General features: G+C 41.8%; 1 protein-coding gene across 1 annotated transcript in view; it reads left to right on the forward strand.

The window, feature by feature from the left end:
• The first annotated feature begins 308 nt into the window (after positions 1-308).
• Positions 309-21,550, forward strand: part of lrrc75bb (leucine rich repeat containing 75Bb) — a 65,330-nt gene continuing 44,088 nt past the window's right edge. The window contains exon 1 of the mRNA XM_029654069.2: positions 309-930. Coding sequence (XP_029509929.1) covers positions 637-930 — 294 coding nt within the window. The 5' untranslated portion in view covers positions 309-636. The remainder of the gene's footprint in view (positions 931-21,550) is intronic.

A 21,550-nucleotide genomic window follows, 5' to 3' on the forward strand; every position in this document is an offset into this window, starting at 1 on the left:
ATCGTTCATGACCGACCGACACATCACTACTCAATAATCCAGCATCAATAACCTAGCGGTCTTTAAAGAAAAGAGCCCAACTAAATGACCCATAGCCTGCAACCCAGCAGTTGGGTCAACCAAACAACCAAGCATTTTTGTGTGTACAAAATGTAAAAGCATCGATCTCTCAAATCGAGTTAGTTCGTCGTGAGCTAAACAACAAAATTAGCCTTGGACCTGTATGAAGAGAGAGTAATCGCGCGACCTTGATCTAGGCAGCGTGGGTTCTGATTGGACGCAAAGACCACGAGCTCCGTGTGATATTGTATTACTGCACGAGCTCTGCTGTGGCAGTGCGTGGTTATTACTGGAAGACGATGGAAACTATTTGAAGACGAATTACGAATAGAAAGCTATGCAATACTGACGGTGTGATGCTCTATATTTAATATAATAGAGAATATAGTCATTTATCAACCTCTGCTCATATCTTGTCCCTTTGTTTTCATACTGTAAAGATAAAAGTACATGCGTGCGTTACTCAATTTCCAAGTTTAGGCTACTGTGCAACTGTTATGGCTACATTCAGCCAAACGTTAATGATACATAGTGTCAAGGAGCCGTTGTTCAAGTGAAACATTATTCTGTGAAGTAATGGGTTCTAAGTTGACCAGGCAGAGTAGTCTGGACCAAATAGAAACCACATTTTCCATGAGGAGACGCCAGCGGCATGACAGCTCCAGAGAAACCGAGAGGAGTGGAGGCAAGGGTGGCGGGGAGTTCTTGTTTACATCCCTGATGGTCAAGTCCGACAAGCTTCCAGGGATGCTACGAAAGACCAACCACAGCCCCTACGTGAGACGGGTGGCATGGATCCGGGAAATACAGAAGCTTATCCGAGAAGAGAAACAAGAACAAGCAGTCGAAGTGCTCAAATTGCTAAGAAAGGTAAGAGAGAATGTTTAACACTGAATATTAACTTCTCAACTTCATAAGACGTGCTCTCTGTAAGTCACCTGCTGCACCTGCAGAATATGATGCTGCTTGTTCAGCAGTATCCACAGGTTGTCACTCAAGTCAGTGCCTGATAAATTATTACAAATGTACTGGTAAAAATGCTGCATCTATTATTAGTATTAGATTATTATACTGTAGGTTTGTTTTTACGTTAGGCTGGGTTTCCTTCTTATTTTGGGGTTTCCCGTTGAAAATGATTTACTGTATGTCTTTAAATATTTTGGTTCATTTCATTGTCAACCTTTATTAAGTGTCTTAGCTTTATAGTTTACTCTACTCTAGATTGCTTGCCTCAGGCTCAGGTACAGTGCCTTCAGAAAGTATCAATTTGAAATGTTTTGTTATTTAGCAGATGCTCTCATTCACACCCGTTTACTTTTTCCACATGTTGTTGTGTTACAGCCTAAATTTAAAATTGATTCAATTCAGATTTTTGGTCACTGGCCTAAACACAATACCCCATAATGTCAAAGTGGAATAATGTGTTTCGTAATTTTTACTAATTAAAAATGAAAAGCTGAAATGTCTTGAGTCAATGAGTGTTCCACCCCTTTGTTATGGCAAGCCTAAATCAATTCAGGCGTAAAGATTAGCTGAACAAGTCACATAAATTGCATGAACTCACTGAAAAACAGCTTCTATCTCAAGGCCATCAGACTGTTAAATAGCCATTACTAGCCAGCTACCACCCTGTTACTCAACCCTGCACCTTAGAGGCTGCTGCCCTATATACATAGACATGGAATCACTAGTCACTTTAATAATGTTTACATACTGATTTACTCATTTCGTATGTATATACAGTATTCTATTCTACTGTATTTTAGTCAATGCCACTCATATATATATATTATTTATATATTTCTTAATTCCCTTATTTCACTTTTAGATTTGTGTGTATTGTTGTGAATTGTTAGATATTACTGCACTGTTGGAGCTAGGAACACAAGCATTTCGCTACACCCACAGTAACATCTGATAAATATGTGTATGTGACCAATAATATTTGATTTGTGTGCAATAGTGTTTAACATGATTTCTGAATGACTACATCATCTCTGTACCCCACGCATACACATCTTGAAGGTCCCTCACTTGAGCAGTGATTCAACCACAAAGACCAGGAAGGTCGCAAAGAAGGGCACCTATTGGTAGATGGGTAGATAAAAGCAGACATTGAATATCCCTTTGAACATGGTGAAGTTATTAGTTACACTTTGGATGGTGTATTAATACACCCAGTCACTACAAAGATACAGGTGTCCTTCCTAACTCAGTTGTCGGAGTGGAAGGAAACTACTCAGCGATTTCACCATGAGGCCAATGGTGACTTTAAAACAGTTACAGAATTTAATGGCTGTGATAGGAGAAAACTGAGGATGGAGCAAGAACATTGTAGTTACTAACCTAATTGACAGAGTGAAAAGAAGGATGCTTGCACAGAATAAAAATGTTCCAAAACATGCATACTGTTTGGAACAAGGCGCTAAAGTAATACTACAGAAAATGTGGCAAAGCAATTCACTTTTTGTCCTGAATACAAAGTGTTATGTTTGAGGCAAATCCAATACAACACATTACTGAGTACCACTCAGCATAGTGGTGGCTGCACCATGTTATCTGTATTCTTGTAATCGTTAAGGACTGGCCAGTTTTTCAGGACAAAAAAAGAAATGTAATGGATCTAAGCACAGGCAAAATCCTTGAGGAAAACCTGGTTCAGTGTAATGTTGACGCAGGGAGTCAGGAAGCAGGTGTAGTTAGTTAATTTAATATGAACGAACATAGAACGATACAAAACAAGAGACATCTGACAAGGAAACACAACCAATAACGCCTGATGGGAAATAACACGGAGTGCTATTATATAGTAATTATGGTAATGAAGGGTTGCCAGGACCGGTGGTTTGTAAACAGATGCACAGCTCCAGAAGGACGGCCCTGAGGGTGAGGAGCGGGCCGGATGATCTCGGATAATGTTGGGATCTATAATGTTGTCCACCGGGACCCAACACCGCTCCTCTGGACCTTACCCATCCCAGTCCACCAGGTACTGGAGCCGTCCCACACAACATCTGGAGTCTAGGAGGGATCTGACGGCATAGGCGGGACCTCCCTCGATGTCCAGGAACCATCAGCCTGAGGAGGGAAACATGAAAGGAAGGTGAGATCCCATACTCAGTGGTGAGCTGTAATCTGTATGTCACCTAATTGACCCTCTGGAGGACCTTGAACGGCCCCACAAACCAGGGTCTCAGCTTCTTGCAGGCAAGGCGAAGTGGGAAGTTCCTGGTGGAGAGCCGGATGCATTCACCAGGATGGAACACGGGCGCCTCACTGCGGTGGAAATCCGCCTGCTACCTGGAGAGCGGTAGGGAGACTAGAGGAATGAGGATGCCTTTGTGCGTAGGTGCAGTGATGATAAAGGGTAGGCATTCCTGGTACCACAGTGAGGGTGAGTGGTGCTGTCCTCCAGGACACACCCGCTCACACCACCAGGTGTGACATTTCCAGATGCCAGTGCTCGATCATCCAATGCTTGAACCGGAAATGGAGAGAAGAGCGGGTATGAGATGATGTTAAGTGATGAGGCAAGCGCCTGGTCAATGAAATTCCCTGCGGCACTGGAGTCCACTAGAGCAGTAGATACAATATATGAGGGACAGCCAGCTAGTAATATTGATACTAGAAAGGGTTTGGCGGAAAGTGAGGATGGTGGAATATTCATGCCAAACCCAGGAGAGGGATGATCACGGGACTGTCCCTCTGCTCTTGTGGACCCCGGGTTGGGACATACCGGACACGGCTGAACCTGTGGCCCCTCTTGTCCACAATAGGGACAGAGCCCCAGCTGTCTCTGGCAGTGTCGCTCAGCCGCGGTGAGGCACGTGGCCCCTACCTCCATGGGTTCAGGCTCTGACTCAGATTGGTCAACGAAGGAGGCAGAGCGGTGATGGTGGTTTCCGACGCTTCCGCAGAAGGTTATCCAGACGGATGGCCATCACGATAAGTGCGTCCAAGAGAGTGTGCCATCATCTTGGCACGCCAACTCCATCTGGATCTCCTCGTGCAATCCTCTCATCCGCTGGATGCTGCCACTGTCCTGAAGATGAGGGCGTACTCCGCAGCGGTCTGGTCTTCCTGCCATAGGTGGAGAAGCGCTCACCTCCATCTCTGCCCTCTAGTGGATGGTCAAAGACCCTTCTGAACATAGCCATGAACCCTTCATACGAATCCAGCTCCTCCTCTCCTTTCTCCCAGATGGCCGTAGCCCACTCCAACTCACGTCCAATCAGCAGGGAAATAACCATGGCAACCTTGGACCTCTCGTGGTGGGGGCTCCCATCTGAAGAGCAGAAATCGAGGGAGCACTGGATTAGGAAGCCACGGCATTTTGATGGAGTCCTATCGTATTTGTCCGGGAGGGACAAACTGACCTCGCTGACCTGGACGGACTGCTGGATGGGCTGGGATGCTGGGTCGACACATAAGAAAGAATCCTCCGCCTGAGGGAGGTGACGCCCTTTTGGCAACGTCGAGACATTGAAGAACACGGAGGATCTCATCCATAGCTGCCCCCATTTGAGCCAGCTGGTCATGGTGTTGGCGAAGTACGTCTCCCTGTTCGTTGACCATCTGTAAGATGCCTTGATCAACTACTACTTCCATGTGGTGAGGCATTATTCTGTAACGTCGACGCAGGGAGTCAGGAAGCAGGTGCAGTTAGTGAGTTTAATATGAACGAACATAGAACGATACAAAACAAGAGACACGCCTGACAAGGAAACATAAGCAATAACGCCTGATGGGAAATAACAACGGAGTGATATATATATATATAAGGGGAGTAATCACGGAAGTCCAGGTGTGCCTGATGAGGCGCAGGTATGCGTAATGAAGGGTTGCCAGGACCGGTGGTTAGTAAACCAACGACGTCGAACGCCCGTGGGGAGGAGCAGGAGTAGACGTGACATTCAATCTGCTTTCCACCAGACGCTCTGAAATGAATTCACAATAACCTAAAACACAAAGCCAAAGCCAAATCTACACTGGAGTTGCTTACCAAGAAGACGGTGAATGTTTTGCTTAAAGTTAACCTTTTCACATGTGGGTTCCTGATAGAGGAATTCTAAATTCCTTTATGTTTTAATTGCCAAAACCAATTTCGCACTCGTTTCTAATTCATTAATGAGGTGTAAGTTCATTAATTATGCATGAAGTAGATCGAGACCAGTCTTAAAAGCCAGGTAAGAGCGTTTAATTCCAGAGAGTACTAACTACATACACAGATTTCCACAGGTTATAAACTCAAAATGACATCATCAGTTTCCCACGATAGCCCCGTTGTTTTTTGTTTAGGTCCGGAGATGCTTTCTACTCCACTCATAAACCAGACATTCCAATCTGTCTAAAATATATACTTTTCTCCCACCAATGGAACATAATCCAAACATTCTTATCTTGTCTGAAAAGCTATATCTTTTCTCCCCCTTAACCTGCCCAAGAGGCACAGACAATTAATTTGTTCTGCTTACATTTTCAGTAACAGCTTAACCTGTTGCTTCTACTCGGGACGCTTGCGTCCCAACTAGAGCTCTGGAAATGCAAATGCGCTACGCTAAATGCTAATAGTATTAGTTAAAACTCAAAAGTTCATTAAAATACACATGCAGGGTATCGAATTAAAGCTACACTCGTTGTGAATCCAGGCAACAAGTCAGATTTTTAAAATGCTTTTCGGCGAAAGCATGAGAAGCTATTATCTGATAGCATGCAACACCCCAAAAGACCCACAGGGGACGTAAACAAAATAATTAGCATTTCTGCGTTACACAAACCGCACAATAAAATAGAAAACATTCATTACCTTTCACCATCTTCTTTGTTGGCACTGCTAGATGTCCCATAAACACTATTTGGGTCTTTATTTCGATTAAATCGGTCCATATAAAGCCTAGATATCGTTATATGTAGACTGTGTGATAAACGAAAAAAACATTGTTTCAAAACGTAACGTCATTTTTTTAAATTCAAAAAGTCGACGATAAACTTTCACAAAACACTTCGAAATACGTTTGTAATGCAACTTTAGGTATTAGTAAACGTTAATAAGCGATAAAATTCATCAGGAGGCGATGTAAAGATCATTAGCTGTCCGTCTGGAAAAATGTCTGGCTAGAAACTCAACGAAAATATCCGGTCCTAGACCGGATTAGATACGGTGTCCTGTATGTGTTTGACCAAGAAAAAACTCGAAGGGAAATGACAAGACTCTAGACACCCTGTGGAAGCTGTAGGTACTGCAACCTCAGTCAATTAATTGTGGTTCACGTTTATCAATGGGTTCAAGTAGCGCATGGATATATTTTCCCCATTTTCAGTGATCAGTTTTTCCTGTGCTTTTCGATGTAAATGCCGTTCTGGTAAAGCCACAGCAGTGATTTAACCAGTTTTTTAAACGTCTGAGTGTTTTCTATCCACACAGACTAAGCAAATGCATATACTATATTCCTGGCATGAGTAGCAGGGCGCTGAAATGTTGCGCGATTTTTAACAGAATGTTCAAAAAAGTAGAGGGTCGACTGAAGAGGTTAACCAAGAACTCATAATAGTATTAGAATAAATGGTTCTAATCAATAATGTATACATAATTAATCATTTCAAATATAATTTCCTCTATCAGTTCCAAATATCTCTTAACTGTCACGGCAGCATGAGTTGTTTTATCAAATCAAATCAAATGTATTTATATAACCCTTCGTACATCAGCTGATATCTCAAAGTGCTGTACAGAAACCCAGCCTAAAACCCCAAACAGCAAGATGCAGGTGTAGAAGCACGGTGGCTAGGAAAAACTCCCTAGAAAGGCCAAAACCTAGGAAGAAACCTAGAGAGGAACCAGGCTATGTGGGGTGGCGGGTGGAGATTATAACAGAACATGGCCAAGATGTTCAAATGTTCATAAATGACCAGCATGGTCGAATAATAATAAGGCAGAACAGTTGAAACTGGAGCAGCAGCACAGTCAGGTGGAAGTTGAAACTGGAGCAGCAGCATGGCCAGGTGGACTGGGGACAGCAAGGAGTCATCATGTCAGGTAGTCCTGGGGCATGGTCCTAGGGCTCAGGTCAGTTGAAACTGGAACAGCAGCATGGCCAGGTGGACTGGGGACAGCAAGGAGTCATCATGTCAGGTAGTCCTGGGGCATGGTCCTAGGGCTCAGGTCCTCCGAGAGAGAGAAAGAAAGAGAGAAGGAGAGAATTAGAGAACGTACACTTAGATTCACACAGGACACCGAATAGGACAGGAGAAGTACTCCAGATATAACAAACTGACCCCAGCCCCCCGACACATAAACTACTGCAGCATAAATACTGGAGGCTGAGACAGGAGGGGTCAGGAGACACATCAGTGTGGATCAGTGTGGATGACGGATCACCACCTCAAGCTGAACCTCGGCAAGACGGAGCTGCTCTTCCTCCCGGGGAAGGACTGCCCGTTCCATGATCTCGCCATCACGGTTGACAACTCCATTGTGTCCTCCTCCCAGAGCGCTAAGAACCTTGGCGTGATCCTGGACAACACCCTGTCGTTCTCAACTAACATCAAGGCGGTGGCCCGTTCCTGTAGGTTCATGCTCTACAACATCCGCAGAGTACGACCCTGCCTCACACAGGAAGCGGCGCAGGTCCTAATCCAGGCACTTGTCATCTCCCGTCTGGATTACTGCAACTCGCTGTTGGCTGGGCTCCCTGCCTGTGCCATTAAACCCCTACAACTCATCCAGAACGTCGCAGCCCGTCTGGTGTTCAACCTTCCCAAGTTCTCTCACGTCACCCCGCTCCTCCGCTCTCTCCACTGGCTTCCAGTTGAAGCTCGCATCCGCTACAAGACCATGGTGCTTGCCTACGGAGCTGTGAGGAGAACGGCACCTCAGTACCTCCAGGCTCTGATCAGGCCCTACACCCAAACAAGGGCACTGCGTTCATCCACCTCTGGCCTGCTCGCCTCCCTACCACTGAGGAAGTACAGTTCCCGCTCAGCCCAGTCAAAACTGTTCGCTGCTCTGGCCCCCCAATGGTGGAACAAACTCCCTCACGACGCCAGGACAGCGGAGTCAATCACCACCTTCCGGAGACACCTGAAACCCCACCTCTTTAAGGAATACCTAGGATAGGATAAAGTAATCCTTCTCACCCCCCTTAAAAGATTTAGATGCACTATTGTAAAGTGGCTGTTCCACTGGATGTCATAAGGTGAACGCACCAATTTGTAAGTCGCTCTGGATAAGAGCGTCTGCTAAATGACTTAGATGTAATGTAAATGTATCCGAGGACACCCCCGGACAGGGCCAAACAGGAAGGATATAACCCCACCCACTTTGCCAAAGCACAGCCCCCACACCACTAGAGGGATATCTTCAACCACCAACTTACCATCCTGAGACAAGGCTGAGTATAGCCCACAAAGATCTCCGCCACGGCACAACCCAAGGGGGGGGCGCCAACCCAGACAGGATGGCCACAACAGTGAATCAACCCACTCAGGTGACGCACCCCCTTCAGGGACGGCATGAGAGAGCCCCAGTAAGCCAGTGACTCAGCCCCTGTAATAGGGTTAGAGGCAGAGAATCCCAGTGGAAAGAGGGGAACCGGCCAGGCAGAGACAGCAAGGGCAGTTCGTTGCTCCAGAGCCTTTCCATTCACCTTCCCACTCCTGGGCCAGACTACACTCAATCATATGACCCACTGAAGAGATGAGTCTTCAGTAAAGACTTAAAGGTTGAGACCGAGTTTGCGTCTCTGACATGGGTAGGCAGACCGTTCCATAAAAATGGAGCTCTATAGGAGAAAGCCCTGCCTCCAGCTGTTTGCTTAGAAATTCTAGGGACAATTAGGAGGCATGCGTCTTGTGACCGTAGCGTACGTGTAGGTATGTACGGCAGGACCAAATCAGAGAGATAGGTAGGAGCAAGCCCATGTAATGCTTTGTAGGTTAGCAGTAAAACCTTGAAATCAGCCCTTGCTTTGAAAGGAAGCCAGTGTAGAGAGGCTAGCACTGGAGTAATATGATCAAATTTTTTTGGTTCTAGTCAGGATTCTAGCAGCCGTATTTAGCACTAACTGAAGTTTATTTAGTGCTTTATCCGGGTAGCCGGAAAATAGAGCATTGCAGTAGTCTAACCTAGAAGTGACAAAAGCATGGATTAATTTTTCTGCGTCATTTTTGGACAGAAAGTTTCTGATTTTTGCAATGTTACGTAGATGGAAAAAAGCTGTCCTCGAAATGGTCTTGATATGTTCTTCAAAAGAGAGATCAGGGTCCAGAGTAACGCCGAGGTCCTTCACAGTTTTATTTGATACGACTGTACAACCATTAAGATGAATTGTCAGATTCAACAGAAGATCTCTTTGTTTCTTGGGACCTAGAACAAGCATCTCTGTTTTGTCCGAGTTTAATAGTAGAAAGTTTGCAGCCAATCACTTCCTTATGTCTGAAACACATGCTTCTAGCGAGGGCAATTTTGGGGCTTCACCATGTTTCATTGAAATGTACAGCTGTGTGTCATCCGCATAGCAGTGAAAGTTTACAATATGTTTTCGAATAACATCCCCAAGAGGTAAAATATATAGTGAAAACAATAGTGGTCCTAAAACGGAACCTTGAGGAACACCGAAATGTACAGTTGATTTGTCAGAGGACAAACCATTCACAGAGACAAACTGATATCTTTCCGACAGATAAGATCTAAACCAGGCCAGAACATGTCCGTGTAGACCAATTTGGGTTTCCAATCTCTCCAAAAGAATGTGGTGATCGATGGTATCAAAAGCAGCACTAAGGTCTAGGAGCACGAGGACAGATGCAGAGCCTCGGTCCGATGCCATTAAAATGTCATTTACCACCTTCACAAGTGCCGTCTCAGTGCTATGATGGGGTCTAAAACCAGACTGAAGCATTTCGTATACATTGTTTGTCTTCAGGAAGGCAGTGAGTTGCTGCGCAACAGCCCTCTCTAAAATTTTTGAGAGGAATGAAAGATTCGATATAGGCCGATAGTTTTTATATTTTCTGGGTCAAGGTTTGGCTTTTTCAAGAGAGGCTTTATTACTGCCACTTTTAGTGAGTTTGGTACACATCCAGTGGATAGAGAGCCGTTTATTATGTTCAACATAGGAGGGCCAAGCACAGGAAGCAGCTCTTTCAGTAGTTTAGTTGGAATAGGGTCCAGTATGCAGCTTGAAGGTTTAGAGGCCATGATTATTTTCATCATTGTGTCAAGAGATATAGTACTAAAACACTTGAGCGTCTCTCTTGATCCTAGGTCCTGGCAGAGTTGTGCAGACTCAGGACAACTGAGGTTTGGAGGAATATGCAGGTTTAAAGAGGAGTCCGTAATTTGCTTTCTAATAATCATAATCTTTTCCTCAAAGAAGTTCATGAATTTATCACTGCTAAAGTGAAAGTCATCCTCTCTTGGGGAATGCTGCTTTTTAGTTAGCTTTGCGACAGTATCAAAAAGGAATTTCGGATTGTTCTTATTTTCCTCAATTAAGTTAGAAAAATAGGATGATCGATCAGCAGTAAGGGCTCTTCGTTACTGCACGGTACCGTCCTTCCAAGCTAGTCGGAAGACTTCCAGTTTGGTGTGGCGCTATTTCCGTTCCAATTTTCTGGAAGCTTGCTTCAGAGCTCTGGTATTTTCTGTGTACCAGGGAGCTAGTTTCTTATGAGATTTTTGTTTTGTTTTTAGGGGTGCAACTGCATCTAGGGTATTGCGCAAGGTTAAATTGAGATCCTCAGTTAGGTGGTTAACTGATTTTTGTCCTCTGGCGTCCTTGGGTAGGCAGAGGGAGTCTGGAAGGGCATCAAGGAATCTTTGTGTTGTCTGTGAATTTATAGCAACGACGTTTGATGTTCCTTGGTTGGGGTCTGAGCAGATTATTTGTTGCAATTGCAAACATAATAAAATGGTGGTCCGATAGTCCAGGATTATGAGGAAAAACATTAAGATCCACAACATTTATTCCATGGGACAAAACTAGGTCCAGCGTATGACTGTGACAGTGAGTGGGTCCAGAGATGTCAGAATGCACTCACTGTTCCAAAATGGGATTGTTGTGCAACAGGAAAGTTAACACGCGCTGCCTGATAATTATCAATAAGCTATCTCTCAGTTTGTAAATTTCAAATGACTTTCTAACAAATGTTATTTTCAAACACAGTTTCCGCCTTTTTTGAAGGTTGTATTGATTATGATGAGCTAATACTAAGCTATTTACCAGCTATGTGTGGCACCATTTTTGTTGACATTTTACAATGCGTTCTGGGTGTCACGTAACATAACTTTGTAAGTACTGTGTTTGTGAAGAATGTTTCTTTGAAAAAACTGTCTGGCCAGCTCAAACGCTGACGGTTGCATCAATCGAAACTGGACGTTCTAAATAAGCTTTCTAATCACACCGGTTTGAGGGTACGCTGCAGGGACCACTGTAGAATGATCACACCCATTTGTTGGTACATGTGAAAAGGTTAATCTTGCAATTTACCAGAGAAATATAGGCTGGCTACACGAGAAACGTATTGGAGGCAAGTAGCTACACATCAGTCAGAGCGCTGTCTGCTGAAAGAATTCTCAGTCATGAATTCTCATCCGAGTTTAGAAGTGCAAGGGAAGCACAACATTAGTCTGATGCTGAGCAGAAATTACAATAAGAAGCCTTTTAGATCTGTGTTTACAAAATGCAGCAAGCTATTTTCTATGCATAAAAAAAAAATCCTGTGTGGAAAACGCAGAATTATGTGTTAACACGACCCCGAGTTTAACTTGCTATCTAAGTAATTGGCTGAATCAATAAGGTGACGGAGCATCATATTTTGTTAGCTTTCTGCCGTGCTTGAGAAGGCAAAGCCCTTTGGTTGAGTTATTTGACCAGCTGCCACTTATATCTTGATTTTCATGCATTTTTTCTCCTCTTTGTTCTCGGCCCGTCTGCTCCTCCCCCCTCTTTTCCAAGCAGAGCAGGCCTGTGACTCAGACTCCACACAGACACAGCGTGTAGACATGCTGCTGGAGAGCCAGTACTGCATGCGTCAAAATTTTGTTTGTTTGAACAATGTCTCTTGTTCACATTTGCTTGGAAATGTCCAAAATCACAAAAAAATGACATTCGGTAGTAGCTCCTACCTATATATGAAAACTTTATGAGCTTGATTGCCTGACTTTGCAATTAATTTATTTTTGTTTGGGCTCGTTAGCATATTTAGCTAGCAGCCTCCATGTAAATGTGCTATTACTTGTGTAAATTCTGTTAGCATTCTGGTAATAGATGCCAAATTAGCTTTTTTATTGGGTTTCCTGGTGCCCCCTTGTGTATTAAACCGGTAATACCATATATCCCTGGGTGAGAGAAGGGCGATATGAAAATGTGGATACCGCCCAACCTTAAATCCTTCCCTTCCCTAACCTTTACCATTTAACCTAACTCCTAAACTTAACCCTAACCCCTAGCCTAGCTAATGTTAGCGAGCTAGCTATACATTATGCAAATTTGTAACATAATATACATTTGCAAATTCGTAATATATTGTACATTTTGTAAATTCGTAACATATACTGTAATACGAATTGTAATTTGTGAGATATCATACGAAATAGGTGATGAATATCCTCAAATTCATACATACCATACCGTAACATATACTAAATGGAGTGGGCATATTTACGTACAGAATAATACAAAATGCTCTGAGACCAGGTTGGTCACACAATAATCTTTGCCAGTGTGTGTGCATGTGTAGGCTACCTGCCCCTCGCTCTCTCCCAACCCGCAAAGTTTAAGTAGTATCTCGCGCCTACACTTGTCTGACCATCACGTATGTAAACAACTAGCATGCATGTTCCATGGCAAACTGCTCTATCCACACTGATTGGTGAAGTAATTTAATGAGCTAAATGGAAAAAGCTGTAGATTTCACAGGTTTAAAAGGAACAGAAAGGAACAATATAAACCAGTCCTTTTTTGGGGTTCAAACCAGTTCAGAACTTTATTTTGCTGGTCGGAACAGTGGAACGGAACGGAAAAATTGTGGTTCTGTTCAGAACGCTACGATTGGAAAGTTTTGGTTCCAACCCCTGATTGTGTTGCCATGCAGAATGGATAATGTCTATTGCACAAATTAATGAACTATATCTGAGCCACGTGCCGCACATCAAACCTTAGCACCAGCAAAAAGCATAACCTTGTCTAAATGACGTCACACTGACACTTCAGGATTAATCATTTACACCCCCTGCGCTACATTCACCCCTCAAACTTACTCAACAGTGACCCCAGCGTTGAGCTGAGTGTAACTGTAAATCCGGATCACCACTGTAAAGGTCGTCACACTTCTTGCTTAGCCAGTACCACATCCTCCTGATTCAGCTCACGCTGAGATTCAAACCTTGGACCTCTGCCTTGCTAGCACACGAGACCGCCCTCCTAAAGCATCTTACCAGTCAGCGAGACACTTCAGGCTGAGTTTCACACATCCACATGTGCTACACTTGCACTGATCTGCTTCCCTGTAACACTGAAGTTACATTAATTAAAACATGCTCAGCTCCACCTTCTCTTGTCAAGTCCTTACTTTTCACAGATTCGTCACACAACTAACAGTGGGTATTTAAAATCAGTGTCTGTAATTAATGAATCTGGGCCTTGCTGTGGGTTTTATTGCGCTTGGGTAGCCACTTATATTGATCTTACAGGAAAGCCTCTTAAAGTTCAGAGATCAAGACAACTCCTGTTGAGAAGACTCCCTCCCATCATTAACATACCACAGAGGAGACAAATAGTACTGTACTGCCATACAGTATATGTCCCTATCTGAAGAAAACTATGTATCTATTAGGCAGGGCAAACATATTATCACGATTTCACATACGGTACACTGTATATCATGAAAATCAATACATTATAGCACGCTTTTTTTTGGCTCATTCAGTAGTTTATACCTAATTAAGTAGTTATTATCTTAAAATAATATTTTATATTTCTAAAACATAAGTTTAACTTGATACTGTGGCTGCTTCCTGTTTTCATGAATATTACATGTATAGCCCAGTGTCAAAACACCGGTTTTAGATGTCCAAATTCAAAATCAATATGTTGAAATAAACTGTGATGTGTTGAAGACAAGGAAAATTACCCTACACACATCACACCTGTCAATTAGTACCTTGTAAACTGCTTTCACCACCAATTTTTTACCAGGGGGCCACTCTAGACTGGAATTGATTAGCTTGTTCTACTGTAATCAATAACGTGTGCATATTAATCACAAACATCAATATTTGTATTGAAATCAATGAAACTGGTAAAACAAAAACTGCGTAGATATGTACCGCTTGCGCTCTTCTAACAGGCAAAACTCAATGGACTTGGGTATACTACATATACCAGCAGATAAATGAGAGCCTGTTGCAGCCATTTATTAACTCATATCTCTGTGAGAAAAATCTTTACGGCAGACAGCCAATACGAATAAGGTATCACAACACTCACTTTTTGACTGAACAATTTCAAGGGAATCAACACCTCACATTGGTTTCTAAATAGCGACAGGGGTTGGCTTTCATTTGAATGATAGCTTAACCCTCAAATCTGCAAATTCATGTGAGGCCAGAGATATTTATACATCATTTTTTCTTGCCACTATGGCCTTAAAGTCCCACTACAGACAGAAACACTGGTACTAAACCAAATACATTGATTTGTTTTTGTAAGATTGTGATGATTAGAAACTTTTATACTAACACCACCAATCTGAGGTAAAAATGTGTTTTTCCTGTCATTTTTGTGTGGTGATTGTACTAAGACGTTCTGTCTACCATGGGGAATTTAGCCTAATACATTTTTTTAACGTATGTCAAAATAATTCAATATTTAGATTTAAGATTAATCACACTTTTACATCTATATCTTACTACTTTAACATGGAGAGAGTTTAAAAATGCTCCTAACCACAATTTAACAGGGCACTCTAGACTATAGCTTCCATAGTGATTGTGCAGCAGGCTGAACGTTTGACATCTCTATATCTATTCTGTACAACATAGATAGACAGTTAGTCTCTTCCCACTTGCTGTGTCGACCCATTCCACCTTTGATCCGATGATAGATCATTTTAATGAACACATCAATGCAACTTGATAAGAAAACCGCCCACTAGATAAAAACACTGGTCCAGTCAGGTGGGAATGAAACCTATATCAACTCACACTGATCCACTTTAACAACACAGTAGTTCTTGTAGCTCTGCTGTTTTTCCTCAATGAGTGGAAAAGCTGTTTTTTCTTTCAGGGAAGGCTGGATTTGGAGTTAACGCTTTGAGTCCCATGCCTGTGTGTTTTAGTGATTCAAATCCCTTTTAAACATTTAATGTTTGAACTATAAACTGCTGCTTTTTGCATTGAATTTGTCTATTTCTTTTGCTTCCGCGGATACCAACCATTAGCGTGTGCGATTAATAACAGGGGCGTTATTTGTGAGACAAGGGAGGATGTCCAATGATCTTCTATGTAAAATAACCCTTACCTTCTAACGACTCGTGTGGCTTGTGAGCGTCATAGAGCAAGACAGACGTGTGTGTTTTGTGAAAATCTAAAGCTGAGATTCTCACAAAACACGCACATCTGTCTTGCTCTATGATGCTCACAAGCCGCACAATGGTCGTTAGAAGGTAAGGATTATTTTATATAGAAGATCATTGAACATCCCATGACATAGTGTCTATCATACCGTCATGCTTTATGTACAGTACCAGTGAAAAGTTGACACCTACTCATTCAAGGTGTTTTCTTTAATTTTTATTATTTTCTACATTGTAGAATAATAGTGAAGACATCAAAACTATGAAATAACAGATATGGAATCATGTAGTAACCAAAAAAAGAGTTAAACAAATCAAAATATATTTTATATTTGAGGTTCCTCGAAGTAGCAAGCCTTTGCCTTGATGATAGCTTTGCAAACTCTTGGCATTCTCTCAACCAGCTTCATGAGGTAGTCACCTTGAATAAACTTTGATTAACTCCCAACTTCTTTGGGATAGAGGGAGTATTTTCACATCCGGATGAAAAGGTTGCCCAGAGTAAACTGCCTGCTACTCAGGCCCAGAAGCTAGGATATGCATATTACACTCTGAATTTTCTAAAACTGATTGAATGATGTCTGTGAGTGTAACAGAACTCATATGGCATGCGAAAACCTGAGAAAAATCCAACCAGGAGGTGGGAAATCTGAGGTTTGTAGTTTTTCAAGTGATTGCCCATCCAATATCCAGTGTAAATGGGATCAGATTGCACTTCCTAAGGCTTCCAGTAGATGTCAACAGTATTTAGAAAGTTGTATCAGGCTTCTATTGTGAAAGGGGAGCGAATAAGAGCTGTTTCAACAAGTGCTCAGCCTGAAAGCCATTAGTTGTGTCTCGCGCGTGGCCGTGAGCGCGACGGTCATTCTCTTTCCTTTCTATTGACAAAGGAATTGTCCGGTTGGAATATTATTGAAGATTTATGATAAAAACATCCTAAATATTGATTATATACATCGTTTGACATGTTTCTACGAACTTTAATGGAACTTTTTAAAACTTTTCATCTGGACTTCGTGCCCGCGCTTTTTGCATTTGGATTAGTGAACTAAACACGCAAACAAAAAGGAGGTATTTGGGCATAAATACTGACTTTATCGAACAAAACAAACATTTATTGTGGAACTGGGTTTCCTGGGAGTGCATTCCGATGAAGATCATCATTTATAAAGCTATTTCTGACTTTTGTTGACTCCAAAACTTGGCGGGTATCTGTATGGCTTGTTTTGGTGGCTGAGCGCTGTACTCAGATTATCGCATGGTGTGCTTTCGCCGTAAAGCTTTTTTGAAATCTGACACAGCGATTGCATTAAGGAAAAGTTTATCTTTAATCCTATGTATAACACTTGTATCTTTCATCAAAGTTTATGATTAATATTTCTGTAAATTTATGTGGATCTCTGCAAATTAACCGAATGTTTTGGAGGCAAAACATTACTGAACATAACGCGCCAATGTAAACTGAGATTTTTGGATATAAATATGAACTTTATCGAACAAAACACACATGTATTGTGTAACATGAAGTCCTATGAGTGCCATCTGATGAAGATCATCAAAGGTTAATGATTCATTTTATTTCTGTTTCTGCTTTTTGTGACTCCTTTCTTTGGCTGGAAAATGGCTGTATGTTTTTTTTGTGACTAGGCGCTGACCTAACGTAATCGCATGGTATGCTTTCGCTGTAAAGCCTTTTTGAAATTGGACACTGGTTGGATTAACAAGAAGTTTCTTTAAAATGGTGTATAATACTTGTACGTTTGAGGAATTTTAATTATGAGATTTCTGTTTGAATTTGGCGCCCTCACAATTTCACTGGCTGTTGTCAAATCGATCCCTTTAACGGAATTTGATCCGTAAGAAGTTTTAACAGGTGTGCCTTGTTAAAAGTTAATTTATGGAATTTCTTTCCTTTTTAATGTGTTTGAGCCAATCAGTTGTGTTGTGACAAGGTAGGGGTGGTATACAGAAGATAGTCGTATTTGGTAAAAGACCATATAATGGCAAGAACCGCTCAAATAAGCAAAGAGAAATGACAGTCCCTCATTACTTTAAGACATTTAAGTCAATGTGGAAAAAACCATCAAGCGCAATGATGAAACTGGCCCTCATGAGGACCGCCACAGGAAAGGAAGACCCAGAGTTACCTCTGCTGCAGGAGATAAGTTCATTAGAGTTACCTGCACCTCAGATTGCAGCCAAAATAAATGCTTCACAGAGTTCAAGTAATAGACACATCTCAACATCAACTGTTCAGAGTAGGTCGACCGATTATGATTTTTCAATGCCGATACCGATTATTGGGGGGCCCAAAAAAAAAACGATACCGATTAATCGGCCGATTTGTATTTATTTGTAATAATGACAATTACAACAATACTGAATGAGCACACTTATTTTAACTTAATATAATACATCAATAAAAATAAATTTAGCCTCAAATAAATAATGAAACATGTTCAATTTGGTTTAAATAATGCAAAAACTACGTTTTGGAGAAGAAAGTAAGAGTGCAATATGTGCCATGTAAGAAAGCTAACGTTTCAGTTCCTTGCTCAGAACATGAGAACATATGAAAGCTGCTGGTTCCTTTTAACATGAGTCTTCAATATTCCAAGGTAAGAGGTTTTAGGTTGTAGTTAATATAGTACTCATAGGACTATTTCTCTCTATACCATTTGTATTTCATATACCTTTGACTATTGGAATACCTTATAGGCACTTTAGTATTGCCAGTGTAACAGTATAGCTTCCTTCCCTCTCCTTGCCCCTACCTGGGCTCGAACCAGGAACACATCGACAACAGCCACCCTCGAAGCATCGTTACCCAATGCTCCACAAAATCTGCGGGAACAACTACTCCAAGTCTCAGAGCGAGGGACGTTTGAAACGCTATTAGCGCGCACCCCGCTAACTAGCTTGCCATTTCACATCGGTTACACCAGCCTAATCTCGGGAGTCGATAGGCTTGAAGTCACAAACAGCTCAGTGCTTGAAGCACAGTGAAACACATGAAAGTGCTGTTTGAATGAATGCTTACGAGCCTGCTGCTGCCTCCCATCGCTCAGTCAGACTGCTCTATCAAATATCAAATCATAGACTTAATTATAACATAATAACACACAGAAATTAGGCCTTAGGTCATTAATATGGTCAAATCCAGAAACTATCATTTTGAAAACAAAACGTTTATTCTTTCAGTGAAATACGGAACTGTTCCGTATTTTATCTAACGGGTGGCATCACTAAGTCTAAATATTGCTGTTACATTGTACAACAAAAATATATACTTGTGTATTGATTTTAAGAAAAGCATTGATGTTTATGGTTAGGTTTAACCTGTTGCCTCTACTTGGGACGCTTGCGTCCCAACTAGAGCTCTGGAAATGCAAATGCGCTACGCTAAATGCTAATAGTATTAGTTAAAACTCAAAAGTTCATTAAAATACACATGCAGGGTATCAAATTAAAGCTACACTCGTTGTGAATACAGGCAACAAGTCCGATTTTTAAAATGCTTTTCGGCGACAGCATGAGAAGCTATTATCTGATAGCATGCACCAATACACTACAACAGAAAAGCACAGCAGGGGACGTAAACAAAATAATTAGCATTTCGGCGTTACACAAACCGCACAATAAAATAGAAAACAGTCATTACCTTTCACCATCTTCTTTGTTGGCACTCCTAGATGTCCCATAAACACTATTGGGTCTTTATTTCTATTAAATCGGGCCATATAAAGCCAAGATATCGTTATATGTAGACTGTGTGATAAACGAAAAAAACAGCGATTTCACAACGTAACGTCATTTTTTAAAATTCAAAAAGTAGACGATAAACTTTCACAAAACACTTTGAAATACGTTTGTAATGCTACTTTAGGTATTAGTAAACGTTAATAAGCGATAAAAATCATCCGTAGGCGATGTAAATATCATTAGCTGTCGTCTTGGAAAAAATTTCAGGAGAGAGCTCTTCCGGAATGATCTGGGCGGAGACCGGAGGTAAGTCGTGCCCCTCTTTCGGTTCAACCAAGAATCAAAGAGGATTCAATTCACAAGACTCTAGACAACATGGGGATGCTGTGGGAGTTGAATGCTCGGTCTTATCTAATTCGGCTCACTGTTAACAATTGCTTGAAGTGGCGCAAGGATATTTATTTCCATTTTCTGTGATCAGGTTTTCCTGCGCTTTCCGATGTAACGCACGTTATGTAATAGACACAGTCGTGATTTAACCAGTTTTAAAAACGTCCGAGGGTTTCCTATCCACACATTCTAACCATATGAACGTACTATATTCCTGGCATGAGTAGCAGGGCGCTGAAATGTTGCGCGATTTTTAACAAAATGTTCAAAAAAGTAGAGGGTCGACTGAAGAGGTTAATGCTAGCTAGCAACTTACCTTGGCTTCTTACTGCATTCACGTAACAGGCGGGCTCCTCATGGAGTGCAATGTGAGGCTTGTGGTTAGAGCGTTGGACTAGTTAACTGGTTGCAAGATTGAATCCCCGAGCAGACAAGGTAAAAAATCTGTTGTTCTGCCCCTGAACAAGGCAGTTAACCTACCGTTCCTAGGCTGTCATTGAAAATAAGAATGTGTTCTTAACTGACTTGCCTAGTTAAATAAAGGTGTAAAAAAATAACAATAATAAATCAAATTCGGCCAAAAATACCGATTTCCGATTGTTATGAAAACTTGAAATCGGCCCTAATTAATCGGCCATTCCGATTAATCGGTCGACCTCTAGTTCAGAGGAAACTGCGTGAATCAGGCCTTCATGGTTGAATCGCCAATAAGAAGAAGAGATTTGCTTGGGCCAAGAAACACGAGCAATGGATATTAGACCGGTGGAAATCTATCCTTTGGTCTGATGAGTCCAATATTTGAGATTTTTGGTTGCAAACGCCTTGTCTTTGTGAGATGCAGAGTAGGTGAACAGATGATCTCCGCATGTGTTTCCCAACGTGAAACATGGAGGAGGAGGTGTAATGGTGTGTGGAAGATTTTCTGGTGACACTGTCAGTGATTTATTTAGAATTCAAGGCACACTTAACCAGCTTGGCTACCACAGCAATACTCCATCCCATCTGGTTTGCGCTTAGTGGGACTATCATTTGTTTTTCAACAGGACAATGACCCAAACACACCTCCAGGCTGTATAAGGGCTATTTGACCAAGGAGAGTGATAGAGTGCTGCATCAGATGACCTGGCCTCCACAATCACCCGACCTCAATCCAATTGAGATGGTTTGTGATGAGTTGGACCGTAGAGTGAAGGAAAAGCATACAACAAGTGCTCAGCATATGTGGGAACTCCTTCAAGACTGTTGGAAAAGCATTTCTCATGAAACTGGTTGAGAGAAAATGTGCAAAGCTGTCATCAAGGTAAAGGGTGGCTGCTTTGAAAAATGTGTTTAACACTTTTTTGGTTACTACCTGATTCAATATGTGTTCTTTCATCTTTTGATGTCTTCACTATTATTCTACCATGTAGAAAACAGTAAAAATAAAGAAAAACCCTTGAATGAGTAGGTGTCTCCAAACTTTTGACTGGTACTGTAGATGTATATATATATATATTTTTTAGGGGCACTGTAGATGTTATTTATCTCTCTATACTTCTCCTATGGAATGCTAGCCGGACGTTGATGTTGGTTTACTGACAGATGCGTTGGTACAGAACGTCTTGCACTAGTATCACGTGTTATCACAGATAGACCGTGATCAGAGCTAATGCGAGCACACACCATTATTGTTTCATCAACCAGATAGGGGGGCCAACATCACACCCGGAAGGTGAGTAATCAAACACACATGTAGTCCCACTGTAACAATACTGTAATATGTTCACATAGTTGCTATCACAAACTCCACACAGTTGTCACTGAGTAGTTGGAAATAAATATC

This window comes from Oncorhynchus nerka, linkage group LG4, assembly GCF_034236695.1.
Source record: "Oncorhynchus nerka isolate Pitt River linkage group LG4, Oner_Uvic_2.0, whole genome shotgun sequence".
Classification (NCBI taxonomy): Eukaryota; Metazoa; Chordata; class Actinopteri; order Salmoniformes; family Salmonidae; genus Oncorhynchus; species Oncorhynchus nerka.